The sequence below is a fragment of the Electrophorus electricus genome, chromosome 7 (assembly GCF_041902795.1).
Source record: "Electrophorus electricus isolate QZ-2024a chromosome 7, ASM4190279v1, whole genome shotgun sequence".
Lineage (NCBI taxonomy): Eukaryota > Metazoa > Chordata > Actinopteri > Gymnotiformes > Gymnotidae > Electrophorus > Electrophorus electricus.
This window is the reverse complement of record NC_137503.1, coordinates 26,205,080-26,230,095: the sequence shown is the minus strand read 5'-3', so window position 1 is coordinate 26,230,095 and position 25,016 is coordinate 26,205,080. Positions and strand designations below refer to the sequence as shown.

Sequence of the window (25,016 nt, the reverse complement as noted above, 5' to 3'; positions counted from 1 at the left end):
ATGAAAAACCTATTAGCTAAAGAAAGTGCACAACTTTATCTAAAGGGTAATGCATAATCACAAATTGAGACAAACTTCATGTAGCAATTTAGAGATAAATCATATCTCGCTGTATAAAGAGCATGTTTCAGCACTTAATCCACTATGCTTGGAAATTAGAGATGCTCCTGTTAAGTCATCATGCATGATTGTTATTCTTCTCTCCTTATTCAATATCTTGCCAGCAAAACTAAAAAGATTTTAAATGTAAATGTTCTATCATTATCTTAATTTGCAAATAGGAAAATTGAATTAGTAATCATAAACATGTCATGAAATTTGCCAGATAAGCAAGATACCAGTCTGTCAGTAAATTTGTGGATTATGGAACATATTTTTATGCCTAACTTGTTCTCATTTAAAATTAAATTGATGTTCTGTGTTTATTAGATTGTGACTTTATTTTGATGAACAGTAATTGTATCTTCATTCTTCATTTGTCATTCTCTAGGCAGTTGCTGGTCTTTTTATACACCTCTTTTAAATGGTACTATAACCTATGTGATGAAATGCCCATAACATCTTATAGGCAGTAATAATGAAAGGATCATAGCCACACTCACCCCTTTGCCTTGCAATTTCTGAGACATAACTCCTTCAGTTTTTTAAAAACAGTCTTGTGTTTTGTCTCAAACTTTATTTTATACTGCATCTTTTTAGAACTTATTAGCAATATTTACACATTGTTAACTCACATTATGACAAGCACATTCTGGCCATAAAAGAGATTAAACAATACTTACATAACACAATCAGCCCAGTATTATCATGTTTTTGTAAACTCTTCTCTTCTGTCAATGTTTTGTCTATTTTGATAAAAGGAAATTATCTCAACACACTTTCATTTGTTGTTTAACACTGTTCCATACCAGGTTACCTCAATAGCCTTAGAAACACATCATTTGAATGACACCAAACAGAACACAATGCGGATTGCTATTTGCCATGAAAATCTCCAAATGTCAAACATACAGTACACGACTTAATTACAGTGTTGGTCATATCAAGAAGACTATTCACTAACATAGAATAGACCTATCACCACTGCATCCGCTGGGAGAAGTCACCATAAAACATAAAAAGTGTTCAGACAAAAAGACATAGGAACACTTTAAAACTAAACGAAATGAACACATAACACAATATTTAAATTCAAATAGGTCCAAATTAAGTCCCTCTGTTGTTTAATGCAAAACAAATACAAGTCACGTGTATCTGCTTGATCACCACAGCACAAGTGCTTTTCATAAGAATAACTGTGTTGTGCTATTTCCAACTATGCTCCACAGAGCAGCAGCTCTCTTCGAAACCACCATCATGGGAAGCTAATTGTAAAGCGTAAATGTCAGGTATGACTAATGCATGGCTGGTGCAGTCAAACTGTAAGTGTCTAATCTTAGCTTTGAATGCTTCAGTGGACACAGTGGAAGTCCATTCGCTGAAACCTGCTTTTTGCAGCAACATCAACGGAGCTTAGCTGTGAATCACAGGCCTTTAGAGACCTGTAGAGGCTCAATGCTTTGTATCATGCATCCTCCTTTAAAAGACTGGATTTTTAAGGGTCACAACAAGCAATCTATGCATTCTGCTATTTACCTGGCATGTCATGACATGGTCACATTTGGCATGTTATGGAGTGGTGATAAATACCATCAGATAGTGTTTGTCCATGTAGGGTAGATAGTAAATGTCTTGAGTTCGATAACAAATACTTTCAACATGTTGGGACATTTTGAGCCATTATCCTTTAATTGGACCAGCAGGCATTTCGAACCTAAAAAATTTGTTTTCATGTATGTTCTGATGCTGCCTTTCAGCAGGTTCCTTTAGTTTGATGGCTGGGCTACGGTGGAAGTTAATTGTGCCAGCTGACATGCATGACCAAAGCTTTTGAGTGCAAAAGAAGTAGTTTTCTATATATAGCACAGATCAAACTATTTCAAACTAGACCTGCTACCAACAAAATTAGGTAAGGACATAGTTTCAACAAATCTGATTGATATGAAGTACCAAAGTCATGCATAATGATTTGTCCTAGTCAGATGCTGCTGTTTTCAGACTAGATTTATAAGTCTTTAGCACCATGGGGCCTTAACTGGTTACCTGTCATAGTTCAGCATGCACTGCATGTTGTCAGTTTTGTAAGGACACAACCACATGAAGCTTGGAAGGCCCACTGAGACTACCATAAGCCACTTATTTTAGAAGTGTCTAAGAAGTATAGTAAAATATCTGGCACAGATGTGAACAAAAAGTCCTAACCGAAATTATTTTTGCTATAGTATAATTAAATTTGAGACATTTGCCCAGGTTTTTCACAATGATTAATCATATCACCTTTGGTGTGTTACATGTGGCCATATACTGAGTATAATCACTAGAGGAGTGCCTTATACATGATGCAGACTGCTGTCCTTTAGATGGATACCTCGAGTCAAGCTCTGTGTAAAATATTTTGCTTCTTTCAATAGAAACCATTGGTATGGTACCAACTCTCTCATTTGAGGGACAAGACATTTTCATCCTGTGAATCAAATAACTGCAGAGACCTGGGGGAATTTATTATGAGGTAGAATGTAATATATATTCCTACATATTCCTTCTTGGCCCTTAGTGCAACCAAATCTATCACTATCTCTTTCAGTTCCACAGTGGAATTACTGGATCCAGATGTCATAGTTGAATCCTTTACAGCTAAATCTTGTGAAACCTACATTTGATGGATATGGTAATCATCTTGTTTGTTTACCACAGAGCTGAAGCAACAAATTAATGTTGTTATTTCTGTTCTGGCTAAAACAGGAACACTGGACCAGTTTGAGAGCTTGTATCAGCATGTTGAAGTTTAGCACATGATACTTTCTTTACACACCAAAGTCAAGCTGAGTTGGTTTTGCTGTGGGAAAGCCAGCCTCAGACCACTGCATCCTCCTTGTGCTGATTTATATGCTCCACTAGAGCCTTGCCTGGAGCCATGCAATACATTATTAAGCATTTCAATCAGATGTTTTATGACTTGAAAACGAAGCACATTTTTCCCACAACCCGCTGAGAAAGTGGTAACTTCATCTATATAGATATATATTACTTCATACTTCCTTGGATCAGTGTGAGCATTGTCAGCTCAAATCAACCACAACTGTGTGTTAAAGCACCACACATCACACTGTTCTTAAGAAACATCTGAAAATAGAATCTGAATGTGTCTCTATGCCAGTCCAGTCCTACTTCTTTCTATTCTCATTGCTGGAGCTGGAACAACACTGACAGAAGCTCAAGACATTCTGACGAAATCAGGCAGAGACGTTCCGAGATATGTGGGAGGGAGGACAGCATGGTGTATCCTTTTTTGTTTACTGTTGTTGTTCTGGTGGTCAGGATTCAAAGCACTGATTCTTCTTCCCAGTCTTTTTCAAGAAGGGACAGGCATCCTATGGGCAGAGGAGTGGAAATCCTAGAGCTTTGGGCTTTGATCAGAGTGATGGGAAACAAAGAATGCAAAAGATGATGCACGAGCCCTAAAATAAGTGGGAAGTGCATGGAAACCATCAGAGACTGTTTTCATATGTATTTCTCTCAAGAAGGAATACTGGATTTTAAACCACAAGGGTGCACAGCCAAGCATGATGTTTATCTCTCTTTTTTCCTCTATGGTTTAAAACCATAATGAATCAGGTTTCAGTATTAGGCTCTGTTAACCTTTAGGAGAATAAACACATAAGAGGATTTGACTTTTCAAGCTTCAGTCAGTATTGTTCAGAAATGTTTTTGAGATTGGACGGGGAGACGCAGATACACCATCTTAGAACAGCGGTGAATCATTGTTGATCTATTGTTGAACCCTAGACAGTGATGATGCTTTATGTAAGTTAATAAAAACAGGGATATGAATCTCTTCTGGTTTAAAATGGAGCTTGGCTGTAGAGGGAAAAACAAACAAAAAAACAAACAAATCCAAGGACACTTAGGTTTCCTTTCAATCCTTATGTCGTGTCCTTTGGAATGGTTTGCCTCTGGATTTGCTTAACTGGATGCCTTGTTTTGCCATGCAATTTCTGTTTGTTTGAAGTGCAATAACTTCGGCAACTATGCAAAACATTGAAGCTGTTTTTGCACACGCATTCCATTCACTCAGGCGCAGTTTTGATGAAGCGTTTCCCAGCTTTCCCATATGTCCTCTCTGGCTTCATCCCTCTCTTTCTCTTTCTCTCTCTCTATCTCTCTCCCATTCTTTTTCTGTCTCTCTCTCTCTCTATACAGGGATGACAAAAAGTCCAAGGGGAGGGATATGTGCGTAAGGGGAAATAAGCCTAAGGTTCAGAGGCATTACGCATAACTGCAATCTGAAAGGGTTTTCTGGTCTTTTAAGGACCCTGCTATATGTGACCTGGTTTGGAGAGGTAGGCGATGAGGGCCACCACCACGCCTACATACACACCCGTCCCAATAGTGATGGACAGGGCAGCGAGGAAGAGGGCTCTTCGGGAGGCGATGCTAGCCAGTGGAAAGTCCCCCTTTGTCACGGCTTTGCTGGTCTGCGAGAAATGAAGAGAGGAAAGAGGTGGTGAATGATCAAAGGGCTACAGTGACCTGATTTTCCACACAGGACTAATTTGCAAAATCTTTTGCTTTGCTGATGATGTAGTGGAGAATGAAAGACATTGAAATAATACATTTGTTCAGTTATGCCTCTTCCAGAGAAAGAGAAAACCCCAAATGGCAAGAGATTAATTGCTTGTTTGTTTTGGGTTTTTATATGTATTTATGTGCTTTGATATCTGGCACCCTCAAACAATTCACTTTGATTCCTTTTCAGCAGAACAATTTTCACATTTCAAAGTGAGAATCATAATGATTACAGCATCCCTTGTAAGCAATGGGCAAAGATTAATAGAACAATAAAAAAAATTACAGTAACTTGGTTTATTATTAATGGATGTTTCTGAATAGGGCATGAGATTTAGTCTAAGACAATCCATATCTCATGTCTTAAATAAATCATACTTTGATTTAGCACATAAATGTCTGTGTTCTGTATAAGCTTTCAGTGTTGTTTTAGATTTTAATGTACATCCTTATTATATTATACAGTACAAAAGCCTAAGCTTTTGTAAAAAATTCAGTTTTAACATTTTAATTTCATTACATCCTATTTGCATTCGTACTGGCTTGTATTGACTTTTTTACAATATTTAATTTATTTCACAAATCCTGGAACTGTGTCCAGCGATCTTTTTATTGTAAACCGTATCCCTGAAAATGTTCATTCTGTCCCACTTGCATGTGTCACAAAACCTCAGTTGACAGAGCACATTATTATTTGCTAACCGAGGTTCCCCTGGCGAGAGACATGGATTCGCTGGCTTTAATTGAAATTTCCTTTGTCACGGTGATTTGGCTATGGCTGGGCTCAATACCGCCAGGCGTCTCTCCTCAACTATCCCATCATAACCACGCGGAAGCTCGGCGCGCAGGGCCTTCAGCCACAGCCCGCAGCGGCGCAACATGACGTGGCGGGAACACGGGGGACCGGCGCCACCTTCACCGCACAGGCTTTTCATTTCGCAAGCAACCTCGTTTGTCACACTGCTCGTTTCATGTGTTGAAAATAGGTTCTGTGAGTAGGACTACCGGCGGTAAACACGAGAACAAGATATCAAACAAGCACGCGTTAGTTTCCATGCCAACGAGAAGCGTGCGAAAGCAATGTTAGATGTCATTGTTTTTTTTTATTATTATTATTCTGAGGAATATGCATTAGGGCCACTATTTAGAGCTAAAACACCTCTTAAATTACACCCTCCACTCTGAAGGGGTTTTTACGAAAAGAAAGACTCTTAATATGGCTGTCACCAGGTTCATCTAGTAATGTAATTCCCTGAGCGCTGTGTGGGAAAGAATATACTCAGGACTCAGAGGAGAAGCTTTGTTCCAATTTAATTTCTTTCATAAAATCATCTATTAAGAAGCCTGTAATTGTTTAATCAATTCATTCCAACATTCCTCATAACTAATAAAGCGGAGGTATGTCACTTGCCTCCCCAAAGGCAGGGCTTCTAGGGTTCACTGAGTCTGGCTGGGTGAATGGACTCTGTGTCACAGAGCAGCTATTGCTTGTGAATCAAGGTAGCCTCTATACAGCATTAATGCAGCAAGTTAATGTATTATACTGCTGCCATGCCTTGCAAATCCTTGAATGAAAACAGGTTCTTGGGTAAATTGTTTAAATGTGTGTATACAGTAAGTAAAAAAATCTATTTTCTTCATTTCTTCACCATGGACAAAATCAAAACAGATGGTTCTGCAACTGCACATAACTCTAAATGAACCTAGATCATGTTTAACAGCATCCTGTATTCTTTACCCTGTTTTTTACAAATGGATGTGAGTGAAGAAATGTTTAGTGCTTGTGTGTTTGTATATGTGTACGTGTGTGTGTGTGCACTCCTGTGCTTGTGTGTGTATACGTGATAGCAAGTGTGCGTGTGTGTGTGTGTGTGTGTTTTGTCATTCCCTTTTGCATTCCGGTCTCTGTTCTACCCAATGATTTGCACAGCAGCAAAGGTGTGAGCTGCTAGTCACACATGGCTCCAGGCGTGGGAGGCTCACCGCTCTCTGTCACTGAATCTGACCTCCTAATCCCAGGAAAACACTATCGATTTTCACTCCTTCGCCTGGTGCCTGTCAGTAATGTTCTGTCTGGCCACCAGTCAGCCTTCGCTGAACTCCAACTTATCATGTAAACATGTATTGTCACTTTTGTTTCATAAACATTCGCACTCTCTGTGAGAGATATGCTTGTTGAGGTAACCCCCTTCTCACTCACACACACACACACACACACATGCACACACACACACACACATGCACACACACACACACACACACACACATGCACACACACACAAACACACACAATTTCATAACACTCTGAACAAAGAACATGCCATTAAGACTGCTGTAATGAATGTTAAGATCGCTATTGCAGATATCACACTGAAGTGAGTCATGTACACAGTCTTAATGTGAAAATCTTCTTTTCTCCCCAGAAGGCAAGGCTGGCAGAGAGGCATAGATAGAAGCAGGTGTGGAGAGGGAGGAGCAAGAAGCACAGAGTGGGCAGGCCTTCTTGTTAACATTCTGCCATGCTCTGCTGCTAAGGCAAGTGAATCTATTCAGAGGAAGGTGCCTCATTTCAGCGGAGACATGGTAAAGACAGTCCTATCTCCACCAGCTTGTCTCTAACACTGGATTCTCAGGCAGACATCCAAAAGAGTCAGCCACTCTCCAAACACCACCATCATTATCATAATTACTCTAAGAGAATTAAATTAGCCCCTGACAAGATAATTCACTCTTTGACACCACTTGCCATGTCTCAGATGGCAGATAAGAGCGATAAAAAAATCAAAAGAAAAACAGATAAGATCTGCTCGGAAAACATAAATTCTGTGTAAGTGGAAGCTCAAACAGTTGTGTTTTGATAAGCATGAACCTTGTCACACCAACCTGAGAAGGTTTGGTGGATGAAAGTGTTTGTACTGTTTTTGATGTGAAGGGAGACAATGCTCATCATTTGTCATTGGCACTGACAGATCTGTTTGTTGTTGGCCTAGGGTAATGTGAAGTAATCTGCCTTTCTTTAACAGTGGGGCTGATTCAGACTTTGGAGAGATTTAACTACAATAGGGTAAAGCCTCTTAAACATCTGCGTGGAGCAAATGATTCATGCCAAGCATTCAGGATGAAATAAAGGGGAAAATTGCTCTTACATTGACTGAGTTAAGACAGATACTCATTTAGATCCATCACTTGCATCTGGGTGGGGGCGATTGTCTTTTGATCACGTATACCTCAAGGTCCTAGCCATAAACAGGTAGCCATAGCACTATGCAAGATGGCAACTGAGACACAGAGGGGAGCAATATACTCTGGGCAATGTTCTAGCCATTTTGTGGATATTCTCAGTACTTCAACAACATTGTCAAACTGTTTTTCATTTACAACAAGCAGTGCTGTCACATTATAAGATTATTTTCAGTTAGGCTGATCGGATGCTGTCCCATAATGCCAATTCCTTATTTATTTACTTTTTACAACTTGTTAGATTTTCTCTCCTGTTTCCTCCTAAGTCGTTTATATACTTGCAAACCTCACTGTACATAGTTTGTCATAAACATTTTAAACATGGCACTCCTGTTTTGCTGATGCATTACATCTGTTACCGACCTGTCAGCAAATTTGTCAGAAAACCAGAGCATTGCAATGCATATTGTGTGTAGTGAAGACACCTTTGAGTATTGCAGCAGTATACATCTGCCATGTCACCCACCCACACAACATTCCTCATTCACACCTGCGTTCTGCAGTCCAGCACTGATTAGCCAGCCTGAAGGGGCTGCCCGGATGAGCTGTGTACGTACCCCCTGAGAGAAGTAGAAGGCTGCGATGCCCAGAGGCCAGAAGCAACAAAGCATGGAGAAGATGGCGAGGCCCAGGTGATCTCGGGGTGGAATAACGATGAAGTTATCCTCGCTCTCGCTGTCGCTGGAGCAGTCCGTCTGCGGAGGAAGACAAGGCGCTTACCCACCGTAATGTATGCCATTATATGCACTCTTCTCTCTCTCTCTGTCTCTCACACACACACACACACACACACACACACACACACACACACAAACACAGCGCAAGCCGAATGCCATAATTTTTGCCCCAGATTTATGTATGACATTCCCTCAGTTAAAGACATGATACCTAGATCCGTTTATGTATATACATATACATAGTATTTAATTTTGAAGACAACCAAGTCACACAGTAGTTAATCTAATTTTACATAAGGATGTATGTGAATGCAGTATATGCTGTACTGTATCAAATGCTGTATGTTTCTAGGTTTATTGTGCCACAAGTGATTTATAACCATAAAGCCTGAATGTTTTCAAGGCCACAACAATAACTTCTGTAGAGGCAGACCTTGTCTTCATTGCCATTGATTCACAGGGGAGAGGGCTAAAAATAGTCGCATTTGCTAGAGTATGTGCAGATTCAAATACAATGGAGTTTTTTGGGGGGGGTTTGGTACACTGAGCTTCACTCTCAGTGGGCAAAGCAATAAGCTGCAATCATCCCTGTTGAAGGGATGAGTCTGTCGTCCAGGCTTTATCTGCAAAGATGAGACCTCTATCTACAATAACATGGAATATTAGATTCGATGTCAAAGGAAGAGGGAGAAAAGGGCCCATTTGTTCACAGGTTGTCAGATTTCATGTCAGGGCATTTTCTTTCCTGCAGGTGCTGATGGAGGTGGAGGTTGGGGGGGCAGGGGGGCAGCTCGTGGGTTCTTCTCAGCATATGACTTTCGCATTTGGTTAACAGATATGTTTTCCAGCACCAGATATCATTTATTAAGTGTCCAAATTAATGTTAAGCAAATGTCTGTGTGCTCACTCCCACTGGTACCTGTGAGGGTCTCTCTCCCAGTCTCCCTTCTCTGCTCTTACTCACACACCTGCTGTTGTGTAAGAGGATATAAATATTTCATTGGGAATGTGTTAGTCAGTTTCCTCTCTACAGTGCACTGGAAGTTTATTTGGTTCCTGGAGTTGGGAACTGATCCAATGATGTAATAAGAATCTGTCTATAAAAGCTACGTGATCTCTTTCCATCAAATGGACTTGGAAATAGAGATTCCTTGTTTCTAGAACTTCCCTGTGTCATTTTTGAATGGAATTACTGAAATGGCTTACTGAAATATTTATCATTTGATATATGTATCTGTAAAATTCTGATAGAACTTTTGAAAGCCATTGTCTTTATTATGAGACCATGAAACCACAGATTAAAAAAACAATTGATATTAAGATGTTGCATGATGTTGCAATGCCAAGAACTACAAAGCAGGTGATACATCTCCTGCCTGCCCTCAGCCTATAAAGTAGGCCTTCACACAATGAGACAAGACCCAGAATGGCTCCTCAAAGTGGCATGTTTGTCATAGCTTTATGTCACAAAAGTGCACACTGCACACACAACAGAAAAACACACAATACCAGTGACTATACAGAGCTCAATTGCCATAGTTCCAATTGGCTATACACTTATTTCCCAGCCTTCTCCCATGACAGAACCTGCAAGCAGAAACAGGGCCCATGTCTGTTGTCATTTCCTAGGTATCCCATTAATGTCTTTGGCTAGACCCCACAACCTGGGCTCACAACCTAGTCTAGCATGCTCTGCTATAGCCATGGCTACTGTCTTTCAAGTGCCTCCTCCAGAGTGACCTGTCACCACCACGGAGCCTCCTGACAGGTCATGACAGATTAATGGATGGTTTTATCCTATCAGTGTGGCAGGGGCCACCAGAGAGTGAGCATGTAATTTATGTTGCTAAATTGGCTCCCCAGCATAAGGAAAAGGAGAAAATCCATTCCTCTTTTTGACTCGCCCTTCAATCCATCTCCCTGTTAATAGCACTTCATTTCATTTCAGATCGATTCCTGTGCTCTCGCACTTATTATGTATGTGTCATGTATGAAGGTTTTGCTTGAGTATTCTCCTTTCCTGCAGGAACTGGATCTATATGCGCTTGTAATTAGCTGCTTATTCAAACCACTTCAATCAGAACTGTGTCTCATACTTTTTTTGTTTGCCATGTACAGAGGTAGCTTTTAAAAATGACTGTTCAAATTGAGAAGCAATCCGGTGTTGGTCTTGGCATTCCTGTTTGTGAGGTGAGCCACCGGTTGCAGTAGTTCACCTTTCTCCCAGGGTGGAATCCTCTTTACACAAACACAGGGAGGTGAATTAATCCTGCCGCCAGCTCAGCTCCACACGTCGAGCTGCCTGTAAACAGTCTGCAGGGACGGGCACATAAATGCAAATTAACGTTTGGGGCAGAGAGTGAATGAGGCGGCCGGTGCTGAGGATGGTATGTACCGCCAGGGGATCGCGGTGCACAGCGAATATGGCAGCAGGTGAAGAGCTCTAGGAGCCAATTATATTCCAGCAAAGGGCCAACTGTTCACAGCAGTGATGTCACCGGGAGGTCACCACCATGCAGAAGTGGTTGGGGTTGGTCAGCAAGGGTGGGGGGTAAGAACAGAAACACAACCACATTCATTTTTAATGAGTTAGTGAGAAACCACTCAAGAGGCATGAAGGGTGGTGGTCATGGTGTCATGGTGTGTGTGTGTGTGTGTGTGTGTGTGTGTGTGTGTGTGTGTGTGTGTGTGTGTGTGTGTGTGTGTGTGTGTGTGTGTGTGTGTGTGTGTGTGTGTGCGCGTGTGTATGGGGGAGATAAGTCATGCCCCACTGGGCACTCAGTCTCTCAGCAGGCAGGTCATGAGCATACAATTCCTCAGGGCATCTGATTAATGCCCAGAGTATGCCAGGTGCCCATAAAAGCAGCAGCTTACTGGGCTGTTAATAAGCCTGTCTGATTTAGACAGTAGAGCTCAGGACCTGTGCTCAAGGCCCATGGGGTGAGTCTTCATCTCTGAGGTTATAAACTGAGCCCTTCACACTGGCTGTGGAGGTCCACACACTACAGCTATAAGAGTGGGAGACAGATCTCTACACTCATAATCACTTTTTCTCGTAATCTATTAGTAGGGTTATGAAATACAGCAGTAATAAGATCAAGAATGAGATGGATGATGTTATTGTTTTTTTTAAGGCTTCTGAGAAACTCATAGATTGCTTGGTGCCAGGAACATTTTTTTACATGAATACAAATCTATATATAGTCATAATGCTTTCAGTTTTTTTCAGGAAGAAAATGACATCTTTAATAATCCAGTTCTGCATAATTTTATATTTTTACCAAGGCAACAAAATGTCTAATTTTCATGCAAGGCTGAAGAATGCAAGCCGCGTTGTGTGCTTCGGCTCTCTCACCACTGCTGATGTGGAGACATGCAACCCTCATTCACACACTTTAGTTCGATTAGCTAAAGCCATGCTCAGTATCATCCTCGCCTAAATTAGATTTACAGGTTTGTATTGCCACATTTAAAATGCTCATATTTAAAATGTTTTGGCACACAGTGTTTGTCTTGCTGTCAAAAGTCTGCTTATGTGAGTCCTTTAAGAGCTCTCTATAAATCCAGTTTAACTACCTGATATTCTTGAAGCATAGCGGTGTTCCATCAAAACTTGTGTCCAGGATCAGGCAGATTCATCAGCTTTGGGATCTTTTTCACTGCACTCCGACACTTTGCAGTCTCATTGATTAAATAAGCCATATGCACTCACAGCCCAACTCAATTCATTTTGACTTCAGAATAATGTTTCTTAGGCTCTATCACTGTTTCGAACAACATCGGGTTCGGTTTTTGATTGGTGTCCTGATTTTTAACGTGAATTGCAAATAATACAGATGAATGGTTTTGGAATTATTGTAATTATTGTACTCTTGTGTGCAATAGATCTTGCAACAAAATTAGAGTGCAGTGGCATGAGTAATTGTACAGTCATCTATGTGCATGAGTTATGGGGTTATACATGAAATAGCACGGACTGAATTTTCTACAGCTGAAATCTTCAAAAATAAAAACATTGATGAGGGATAGAATGCTGACTACTGCTGCAGACTATCAATAAACTGGGTTCACTCAGCATTACTGATTTGCTAATCAACTTGGAATCAATTAAAAAAGCAAGAACATTTTGACAGACAACCATGGCAATTCCTTGTGTCACAGAGAATAATTTTTCTCCTGCTTGTCAGAATATGTTTGCCATTTCAGAACTCCAAGCATATTGTGTATGAAATGAAAGTCATTAGAAGAAGAATGCTTGAGCACTGGGTGATCACCCCAAAAATATTTGCTTCTCAGATCACTGAATGAATTCTGCATCCAGAATAATGTTCGTTCCCACTTAGACAGAGCTCATGAGTGCAATAAACACCCCAACATCATCATCATCACCATTATCATCTTCTTAGTATTAAAAGGTGGCCAATTGAGAACTGTAAAAGGAATTGTACACTGACAAGAGCCTCTTAAAGCTACAGAGTTTGGATTAGGCTAATAAACTGTTGGAGATGAAAGGGTATAATCCCTTTTTTTCTCCAGTAGACCCTGTCATTTTAAACATCAGAGAGAGCACTGAGCCCATTTCCATCCTTTCTGGATAATACATTTTTAGCCTGCTCTCTCTGGGAGAAGGAGAGATCTTAAGGGCTAGCAGAAAGCTTTAAATTGGGGTTTAAAAAGGTAAAAAGTGGCTTTGGTGACACAGAAAGCCATCCACAAGGAAACACAAGGACCATTAGCATCTTTTTCCCATTAGAGGGAGGTGGTAGAAGCTTCTGCAAGCTGTCAGTGAACAAACCAAAGCCCTGACATGGGCGAGCAGCCTGCACTGAACTCAGCGAGATGCAACTCTGACACCTGTACAAACATTATACATTGGCCTGTGCTGAGGGTATGGATTATCGATGGAAAGTGACAAGAAAAGCTTCTGTGAGAGCACTTTAAAGCACACTGTATCACTGCCACAGCCGAAAGCCTCTGTGCTTTTAAAGCTGAAGAAAACTAGAGGTACTCTCTTTGTGACATCAAGAGATAATGTCTCTTGAGTCAAATACAAAACAAAAATGTAGTTGTGACATAAGTGACTTTTCTTTTGCTTCGCAAGCCTTCAAATGAAAATATATAGATTACAACCCATGACCTGCTGTATCATAACCAAATATTCTAATATTGATCTAAGAATGGCAGCGTGTATATGGTGTAGTGCACTGCCTTTGCTTTGAACTGTGAGTCATTTTTTTTACTTTTCATTTTTATCTAAACAGCTTTTTCAACAGTAGCTATAACATTTTATGTGGCAAATCTTTATGAAATCTTAACCACATAAAAGGTTACAGCCTTCTTACAGGCTACAGTGTTCTTAGCTCCATATATATCTTGTGGGAAGTGCATGCAGTACATCTCGGTATAGCCAGGAGGATCACGCAGTGTAGCTTTGATATGATGAGACGAATGCTAGGAGACTGGGTGCTGCTCAGAGCCCAGCATGGAGTAATATTCCTGGGAGAGGAAAACCCAAGGTCCTTGGACACAGACTGTGTCTCTCAGATAAGCATACTGGTGTTCAAAGGTATCAAAAGATGTCTCACACCTTCAACAGTAAACACGAGTCCACTGTCCCAATTCAACTCCCTCATTTACTGGGATCCAACACATCGTCACCTGCTCATACACTAGAGCTCATTCTGGTGTCTCATCACATTAGCGAGGGCTCGTCAGGTTAGTCAGGTAGCTCATTGTAAAGGCTGTGCATTTATTCATCTGTGCATTGTGCAATATGTTGGACATCGTACTTTAATTACATTTCCAAGAGGACAATTAAGTCTTATAATGAACCTGCCTGTGAAACATACAGCTGTTACTTTGAGTGGTCTTGCAGGCTTATGAAAGTCAAAACTAACGCTACCCATGAGACTCTGGCTAAAGCTATTAAAAGCCAGCTATCAGAAATGAGCTGCTCTCCATTTTTATATAAATCAGCTGCATCCAAAACCTGGTAGAAGGATTCTAAATATACAGTATGTATGTATATATATATATACACATTTTCACTCAGTGCCTATGTCCTCTGTGGTCTTACCTCATACTCTACATACTCCTCCTCCTCCACTTCGTAAGAAACCGTCTGAATCTTTGCCTCATTTTCATCCAGTAACTTGGCCTGTGGCTCTTCCGTGCCAGCAGTCTCCGGCGCAGTCTCCTTCTCCTTCTTTTCTGTGAAGGTAGTCTCGCAGCACTCACTTTTGTAGTCCTTGCCCTTGACTGTAACCTCATCCTTGTAAAGGATGAGGTTGGGCTTGTAGAAAGCCTCCACAGCTAGGTGTAGCGAGGTGGCATCCAGAAGCTGGGCTTTAGCCTTGCCATTTCCCACCGGAACGCCAGCCTCGCCTACGCCTTCCCCGACCCCTCCTCCACCCCCACCCCCACCTCCGCCACTCGTCACAAAGTAGTTGATGATGTTCTCCTGGTACTGACTCCCTGGGTAGCCACTCCTGTAGCCATAGTCAGCCTTGACCACGTGTTTGCTGTTCTTCTCCAGGAGCGGGTTCTGCAGCTCACTCAGGCTCTCCATTGTATAGTGTCAACAGGAGAGTAACTGTCTGGTGTTTAAGGCTGGGCGGGAGGTGGGAGCAGGAACAGTGACCTTGACTGGACTGATGTGACAAAGGGTAATGGTTTTCAACAGGCTGTGAGCTGCAGGAAAGGGGTTGGGGGGTTGGGGGCACGAGAGAGAAATGGGTTACTGGACACATGGAGTAAGTTTATTAAGACTTGGCTGCCAAGATAGCTGAGGAAGAGAAGGCAATCATGCAGCTAACACATTGCTATCAGTGTCAGAGTGCATAGATTAGAGAAGGAAAAAAATTAGAGAAGAAAATATTTTATTTGTGAGGGACTTCATTTACCTACACATAAACCAATTTGCAGTTTTACATTCCATAGTAAGATTCACACACCACTACTTCCCTAGGCTGCTCCACACCCATCTCTCCCTGTCAAGTATACTGTGATTATCAGGCATATTTCAATTAACTTAGGTCTGCCGCCCCAGGAAATCTCAGATAACCCCTATCTGTATTTGTGGGGAGTGCAGACATCTTAATTAAACACCAGAGACAGCTTCACAAATTTCATCCCACAGCAGATCTTGAGGACATTTTTAGCTTTGTGCTATTTAAATGAGAAAAGTAAAAGAAAACTGACAGGTGATTATTAATGATATGACCACGATGCTTATAGGTCATTCAGGAGAATAATGTATTCATTGCTGATAATCTTTAGATGGATTCAGGTATACTGTTTTTTGCCTTTTTTAACCTCAGTCCCATTACCATCTCTCGCTACTGATTTGAGGCGGGTGAAATGGTATGGACCTGCTGGGGCTGGTGGGCATCCTCATGTTTTGCTCTTAATGATGTCTGATTAAAATAGCAGCACAATCACATAAAAAGCAGATTATTTCATTTTCTGGTCAAATTTGTGCTGATGGCTCATTATATTACTCATATGTGATCCACTATGACAACATGACAAAAACTTGGCTAATGGTCATAAAATGCTGATTTAAATCATAATTTATGATGTCTGTATTCACCCAGTACACAGACTACATCACAGTGCTAATCTGTCCTGCACAGTGCAGATGCAACTGTATGAACAGTCCCCATGAACACTACACATGAATGCTCCACTTGAAGGATAGAATGCTTGGTTTAGATGCCAAGCCCAGGCAGCGAGCTTTGAGCCAGACTGATGAGGCTCAAGTTGACTTTTCACCTCATGACTTCCTTGGAACATGGCTTATAGCCCTGTGAATGGAACAGAGAGAGCTCCACGCATCACTCCAATTGTTCCTTCATCTCTCTTCACTGCACTGGATCCTGTATGGTATTGACCTGGATTCTGTGTTCGGTGTCTACTGAAGATCCATCATTTCCTGACATTTGTTTCCACCTGGAACTCTGCTAGCTTTCCGGTGCCTTCCCATGAATGAAATAAAAGCTTTTTTAGGAGGTGGTAAAACTAAGTGGGACATTCTCAATGTTTATGGTGTTTATGTGTTTTCTTGTTATGCATTACTGTAGCAAAGAAGTGAAATTAGTCTCTGTGTAAAGATGAACAAACTGTTTTGTAATGTAGCCTGCATCTAAAACAAACCAAACTATATTAGTGCATTACTGCCAAATGTGGTAAGCTATTTAGTTTATTCTATAAATATGTGCTCCAATGGCTCCTTGTTATTTTGCTTTCACAGGGGCAAAATAATTATTCATTTGGAACTGTCTGATTTAATCCAATGCCTTGCTAGTCCTTTCAGGGATATTTTGGGATGTTTAGCTGCTAGTGAGCTTGTTTATGTTTGTCACTGTCACTTCATGCTCTGTGCAAGTTTTTTACTGATAAAAACAGAGCTACACTGAAAACATGTCTGATGCATGTAGTGCCAACATCCCCTATATTATGCAGGTCACAGCTGACCTCATTTCCATTTTCAACACATTCCACAAGTAATCTGCTCCATAAAGACCACAGAGAGCCATGGAAGCCTGCTAGTTGTGCTCCTCTAAACCTAAACCTGGCTTGTCACAAAGAAACACATGAGCCCTGTGATGCTGAAGCCCAGTATGTACAAAACCCAGAACTATTTTCCCCCAAAGTTATTTCAGTGTAAGGGTCTTTGCAATACTGCTAGATAAAAAAACAAACCTAAATATGGATGCCTTTTTACATTTGTCCTATGTTGTGCTACAAAGGTTTGAGGATATCATTAACTCCAAATAAAGGAAGTATGTCAAGCCAATGGTTGTGCCACAATGTTGTTTGACATTTCACATGAATCATCTGTAACAGTGCTGAGAAAATGTATGTTCCGCAGAGAAGGCTGTCAGCCTGCAGAGGCAATGGTAGCCTGTACTCCACAGGCTCCACCCCCCACCCCCAGAAAAGGTGCCACTTACATCCAGACGGTGCAGCTGGAGGGGAGGAACCATCTGGAGATTGAGATTATAGCAGTCATTCCAACAACATACCAACTGCGGCCTACCCTCTAAAAATCCTGGACAGAGCACCATAAGATGGAATGCGCCTTAAAATGAACTTAATCCTATTATTCTTTTGGAAACCAGGCACTGGCAGTGTACTACAATCAGATCAGTAACTTCTTTATCTTACCCTGATCCTTATGCCATGTTTCGTGACTAATAATGCAATGAATAAGGTTCTGGATCTCAGCTTTGCTCATTTTGATAAGAAAACATATGCTGTCTTTTAAAGAAAGCACATATGTTTTACACATTTCCTTAAAATTCTTTCTGAAATGTTCAGTTTACTGTCATTTGAAACTGTGACTTTGATTTTAGAATGTAATTAAATGTTTTTTCCTCTGGAATGCACACGAAATGATGATCTTATCAAGCAGATGACACAGACATGTAGTCACAACCTCTCTAAGAATTTGGTCCTAGTGGTAAAAGCAATGGCCCTTTGGTGTGCATGTCTGTGCATACAGAAACAAACAGTATGCATGTCAAATTCATACAGTGTATTTTCTATGTAAAGACACATTCTGTTTTGTGACAAACAGAGCTATTTCACTCAAATCAAGTCACACAGCTTTAATAGATCAGTCTGCTGTCAATCAATCCCTGCTTTGTGACCTCAGGAAAATAATCACAAGACAAAAGCATTATCAGAGGATCGGCCTGGTAGCTATGGATGCAGCAGATTATAAATTTGTTTTATATGCCATTCATCTTTGTTGCTGCTGGGTTGACCATGTTTGAGGACTGTTAGTTGTGTTTATTATCCCCTGCACCTCAACTGAGTACACAAGCCACAGGTTTAGCCTTTAACTTGATGCCTTTTGATATCGATGCGGCATTGTAACATGCTTGCTGTATGCTTCCCATCCAAAGACATTTCTGATGTTCAAAAAGCCAGAAATCTCCACTTCAGATGTTAAATCATTTAGAATGAGACTGTCAATAGCTCTCCTCTAACTCTTCCACAGTTAGACACTTAAGACACTCCAGCACGAACGTGGCAGGACATGCTTTCATTGCTCATTGATTATGACACTTCCTTAGTGGTGCTGAGGGGCAACCAAATTCCCTCAGCTTTGCCTCAGCTAAGCTTTACTAGCCTATGCCCCTGCAGAATTCTAACGGGTGAAAGCAGAAAGGGAAACAGTCTTAGTGTCCAAGGAAAAACAGGGATAGCAATAGAACTGAAGGCTAATGAAAAACTTTTAGGTTGCATTGCTCTATGAGGCTCAGACCAGATGCCCAAGGAGGAGTGAGGTGGATATAATATGTGGATCAAAAGTATATGATGTCAGAAATCTGAGGGGTTTCTTATAAAGTGCCCAGGAAGGAGAAGCCCTTTAATCAAGCTACATTCAAGTGTACTTGAAGGTGCTTGTATTTACTGAGGTACATAATCCTAGCTGCTAGATTATGTCTAACCCTAGTCATATAGTCTGACTTTAGCAGTGATGTGAAATCCTTAGGGTTAAGGGAAAATATCAGAGAGATCTGAGAGGAAGTTCTGCTTTTGCTACCACTTTGATAACAATGAGGATATAAGTCAGAGAGTTCTCTCTCACACACTCTCACTCAGACACACACGCGCACACACACACACACACACACACACACACACACACACACACACACACACACACACACACACACACACACAAGAACATGTTGTCCAGCAAGACAATATGTAAATGACTCTCAAAGGTAGATACAGTCAACACTGACCTATAGTCAATAACAACAGATAAGTAATACTGGAACCATGAAAATAAGATCTTTTTCAGAATCTCAAAGCACTGACCGAAATTATGTATGAGCAAGTTGCAATGTACAACAATTACAATATACAGTATCCCAGGCTACAGTAAATTTGCCGTACTCTCATATATTTTACAGTCTATATTCAGTGTAATTAGAGTTGACAGCCTACATTTAACACCAGTATTTTTCAGCGTATAAATTTCAGCACGCAAGCAAATAGAATATAGAATAGTAGCAAGACACGACAATATAAACAACAGATCTTAAAATAGATTAAATATAGTGAGAGTACCTTACCAGTGGACTAAAATAATCCCAGTGTCGTGGAATGAAGAAAATCCACTAAAATCCACTAAATTCACTGAACATTGTTTCGTGTTGCGTATGCATCAGTTATTCCCTTTGCGTTTAAAACGTTAGAACGACATAGTCTCGCATCGCATGAATCAGGTTGCAGTCTCCTGTAATAGGCACGGTAAGTTACTTGCGCTTCTCATTTACGCTCCTTGGATTGCTCTGGTGTCTGTCTCACTGATATTCAGTAGTTGAATTAATAGCCTACAATCAGATAATCACGACATTTGACATGCGCAAATTATAAACAACAGCCCCCATCGAAGTACTGCGACTGATCCCCGGTAGATTTAGAATACTGTAAAATAGTTTGCGGAATTTAACGGGTAAGGGCAGGTGAAAATACAGCTCACTAAACTGAAGAATTAAAAAAAATCTATAGCATCTAAGTCCGAGGATAACAAGAGTCTGGAGCTCCTCGCATGTCCCCGCATTTTCCTTCTCTTTAAATCAGCAGTTATGATTCATTTTCGGATAGGTACGAGCAACTTTCGTGTCCGAATCGTCGCTCAGCCGCGAATTTAGCCTTCACACTTCGTGTGAGTATCATTCTCCATCCCCATAGTCAGCCGGCTATAGCGCGGGCGAACCGTCACGCGAGATGAACAGCCTTATCAACCGTAGAATTTAGGAAATCATACGCTGTCTAAATAGTATACGTACAAAATATATAATATGTATCCTGGAATCTAAAATCCTGGCTTTTGGTGAACTTAGTTTAATTTAGAAACGAAGGCGTCAAAGACAAGCGGGTGGAGTTTAAACTGTCCTTTAAGAGCGTGGCAACGCTAGTGGATTTTCTTGAGGCATCTAATCGGTGCCACTACAACAGTGTGTCAGAATTTTAACACTGCCTCTGCCGCTTTCAGTCTATGTACATATCGTTAAAGTTGGTGAAAGAAAAGCTACTATATAGACAGCCCAGAGGTACAATAAAATCTTACAGTATATATGGTCAAACCTTGTACTTTCTCAACTAGGGAGGAAATGCAGGTGATCTTTGACAAATGCGGGATAACATGAATAAACAGCGCGTTTAAGTCCATATTTTAGCGTGGTATGTGAGGTTGTTTGTTTTGCTTTGCTAACCATGATTTTGTTTATTATTATTATTATTATTATTATTATTGCTTTCATTTTTATTTGCTTCTTAGATTCTTGTAGAGAAGAGTAATTTAGTGTGATTATAGGGGTTTAGTGCTTTAAAATTCTCTTTGATACGCGTCATGAGTTCAGTGTGAGTTCTTCTCTCGCACTAGAAACAGGAAAAGGGATCAGCAACTGTCACAAAGCACAAAGCATGCACCCTAGAACAGCCCGCATGTCAAAGCTCTCAGGTTAATTTTTCAAGGTGACCGCAGGATGGGCAAAGCAAGGATGAAAGCAAAAGAGTGGGAAAGTGTCTCTAGCGGCGCACATAATAGCCTGCCAGCTCTGATTCAGTGGCCAGCGGTTGTTTCGTCAGCCCAGGGTGAACAACATTTCATGTGACTGCCTGTCACCCTCTGTAGTGGTACGTGCGCAAGCTCAGGACAAGCAAACTCTGTTTAAAACTGCCATCAATCAGAACGGAAAGACAGGTTTCATTTTCAATCGTTCGCTTTGTGGTTGTTTATATATAGCCTAAATCTGGGCTTAGAGCGCTCACCCATGTGTCCTCACCACTTCAGGAAAAGGGGCAGTGATACCTGTGTGTTCGAATTTTGATGAGTCGAATATCCAATTTGTTTGTGGCGAAACGACTTCAGTCCTTTTGCCACAGAACATTAGTGCTGTAAATGAATGTCTTCTCTCATTCTTGTCTCGTGTGCAGTCTGGAGACATGGACTCTTAATGGCAATTTTATGAGGATGGCGAAGCTGTTTGTGCTCTCTGTCACCTCTCTGTGGGAACCCACAATGAATGTATCACTGACTGAGACCTGTGATGGAAAATCTGGATAAAGCACAGAAACACTCACTTTAGAACTATTGTCAAAGTGGACACATAACAACTAGCCATACTAAAAACTAGTTCAGCTCTGCAAAAGGAGCGAATTCAATGCTGATGTGGTGTCAGATAAAAATACATGATGGTTTAACTAGCTTTGGGCTTGGATATTTGAGTAAAAACAGCAAACTGAACATTAAAAAGAGAAGGGCCTATGTCAACAGGGCATGCATAATGCAGAAATGTAGAAAGTGGATAACAATAAAAAGGAGAGCAAGGCAATCTATGAGGGGTCATCACATTGTATATTACTCAGCTCAATACCTCCACGGCACACAGGAAAAACAATAGGTGTTTTTGTTTGAACTCAGTCGAGAGCATTTGCTGTCAGTCACACTGGAAAAAAAGCAGTGGCTTTTATTGTAATTCAAAGTTGATTGTTCTGAAAATGTCCATACACAGACACTACAGTTAATGATCAAAGCTATTTGTTATATGTATTCAACTTACATAGTTCACAAATAAATGTATTGTTAATTAATTATTATTATCAAAATGATTATTTATTAATTATTTTTTTCTTGAAAACCAGAAATTTTAATGTTGTCAAAAAATGCATCAAGCCATCTGAAATCTCAAAATAGTGCATGATGTCAGTATATTTAAAGGGGGTAACATGTGTGACGTTATGGATTAAGCAGACGTGGTATGAAGCTGTCAGGCCAAAAGTGTTTCTCTGTATATCTCTCATTTCCGGCTGTCTGTTTATCTCAGACTTATGGCCAAACACAGTTTCATCCACTGGCAGACCTAAAATGCAGTCAAAGCTGCCACCCCACTATTTTGTAAAACCCATTAATTGTTCTCTATCACATTTAGATCATTTGCAAGTACAAAATTAATCAGATGCTCTTCTCATCAATGACTATAAACATTTTTGATTTCAAGTTCTTTTTGTAATAACTGTCATGGAGAAAATGTCTTTTTCTCACCATCTATTTAATATTTTATTCAGTCCAATGTACAAGTGATTATCTTACCTCAGGGAAAGAAAATGGTTGTCATGGAAGGAAAATGTGGTTATGCTCCTTTAACATATTCAGTATTGATCATCATCAGTACTTCCTGGAAGCCAATTATACAATCTTGTCATACTATCACCATATATGCCCCCAAATAGCAAATATTACAGTAAATATAATGTAAAATGCCAGCAGAAAGAAGAATCATGTGTGGAGGATAGTAACAAGTGAAGTACCATATCCGGTCTTTTAAATTATCTAATACAAAGGCCTGTATAGTTTACAGAAGCTTGCATATGCATTTGGTGTTAAAGCTGGTCCCCCGCCTTTCTGTTGCTGTCCACCATCATTCATATTCATTGTGCAGCTAAATATACATCTGATGTGGCCCTGCCATTGGCTTGGTGTGAGGAAGCCCCAGTGGAGGGGGTGGACCAGGGCATGATCCTCTGTGAGTCGCCCTGCAGGTGACCCCCATATAGGTGGGAGGCCGTAAGTGTAGCAGGATGTTTTCCCACTGTGGATGTGTCAGCGCGGGAGATTAGAGTGGGCCCCTGCGGCTGAGGTGATCGATCATACAGGCTCAAAGGCAGATTGTAGCTAGAGGCACCTGAAAAGGTCTTTCTCCCTGTACACCTACAAACTTGCACCATTAGTATCAACTCTGCTTTTTTTTGGCTCAGGGACACAGGGGTGCTGAGCCTCAAATTTCACATAGTCCTCTCCTGGGAGGGTACCACGTGGACTGTATTCTGTAACGCTGAGTAGCACTTTAAGATTGCACTAATAGAATATAACATAATATTAATCTGGGCAGTTTATATGACGAGTCACAGGAGAATTTGTTCATTTTATATTTCAGTCATTTGTACAGTATAAGTTTAATGAAATATGAAATATTTCAGTGAACTCTCCTGTTGAAATATTCTGGTGAACTCTCTTGGTGAAATGTTCTGATGAGCTGTCTTGGTGAAATATACTGGAGAATTGTCCTGGTGAAATATACTGGTGAACTGCCCTGGTGACCTTGTCGGTGGTGTTGCTGCATGGTAACAGGCATTCATAGTAAGGAATGACAACATTTTACTTCTGAGATTACCAGCACAGAGCTGTGGACATTTCAGGATGGGAAATGTTATGTAAAAGCTGTAGTGGTACTTGTGATACAGACTTGCTTGCATGATGGAACAATTAATAACTAGAGCTTTAAACCATAAGGAATGAATTTCAAGTTTTAAATGAAAAGCTTCTTGGACAAGGGTTTATAAAGCCTATTAAAATTGGTTAAAGCTACAATGAATTGTTAGTTTATTAGGTATGCTTTCTCTATAGCTATATCTATAGGCTATATATCCTGGGTAACTTGTATTGTTATGACTGTGATACAACAGTGATGTCAGCAGTAAGTAGACTACAATTTGTCTTTAAAATGTTTGACACAAATGTTGAGGTAAATGTTGGGTACAGCCATGGAGTAAAGTGATCACTGGACAGTAGGCAATAACTGCACAGGATGCAAATCTCTGAGTTCACATAACTCCAGTCTAAAGTGGAGCCTAAAGTCAACAAACAAACCATGTGAGAGAATTTTAATTTTATTTTAACAACTCACAATTAATAATTGTGAAAAGCTGAGATTTTCTAACAGTGCTGTTAAGTTGGTGTACTTACCATTTGACTGTATAAATAACAGTTGAAGCTCAAACAGTTCTTGTCTGAAGCACCACTTTGACCTCTAAACCAGTCCCCGAAAGACAGTAAATGTATTCATAATGAAATTTACCAAGAATATTGCAAGCAACCCTGTTACCTGACTGCCTTGGCCATAAACCTATACTGGCTCGTGTTTACTGACCAAATGGCTACATCTGAAGCTGCCCACAGGAGTGCATCACTAGAAGTTAGTTCTGTCACAGAGATTTCCAAATATAATTAATATGTTTTTAGCTATAGGAGACAGACCCTTTAAAACTAAAGGGCTAAACATTGTCTATGCTTACAGCTATCTAACACTTTGTGTAGTCAATGTGTGTAGACAAAAATATGAGAATAGAATGCCTTTGTATTTAATCCATAATGCTGAATAGGGCCTAATTGGTATTCGGTGATTGTAGTTATAAAAACCTGGAAAACTTCTTCATCCTTTTGAAGTCCTCAAATTAGCACAGCTTGTGCTGACTACTGTAGCTTCATGTATAAACATTTACACTAGTATCTGCACTGTGTTCCCAATGGAAAACCTGAAGCTGCAGGCAACCCCTTCCTAACATGTTCATTACTATTCTTCTCCCCTGCTGAGGTAGGTACATTAAAGAGACCAGCACATACGCCAT

At 40.5% G+C, this 25,016-nt stretch overlaps 1 protein-coding gene across 1 annotated transcript; it reads right to left on the bottom strand.

The window, feature by feature from the left end:
* Positions 1 to 632: 632 nt before the first annotated feature.
* On the bottom strand, positions 633 to 20,439 carry syndig1l (synapse differentiation inducing 1-like). The gene is made up of 4 exons (XM_035524314.2): positions 19,676 to 20,439; positions 14,659 to 15,272; positions 8,463 to 8,600; positions 633 to 4,574 (listed from the first exon to the last, which is right to left on the bottom strand). Exons 2-4 carry the CDS (start codon positions 15,148 to 15,150, stop codon positions 4,416 to 4,418), a joined length of 789 nt encoding a protein of 262 aa, XP_035380207.1. The 5' UTR covers positions 15,151 to 15,272; positions 19,676 to 20,439; the 3' UTR covers positions 633 to 4,415.
* Between the last annotated feature and the right edge of the window lie 4,577 nt (positions 20,440 to 25,016).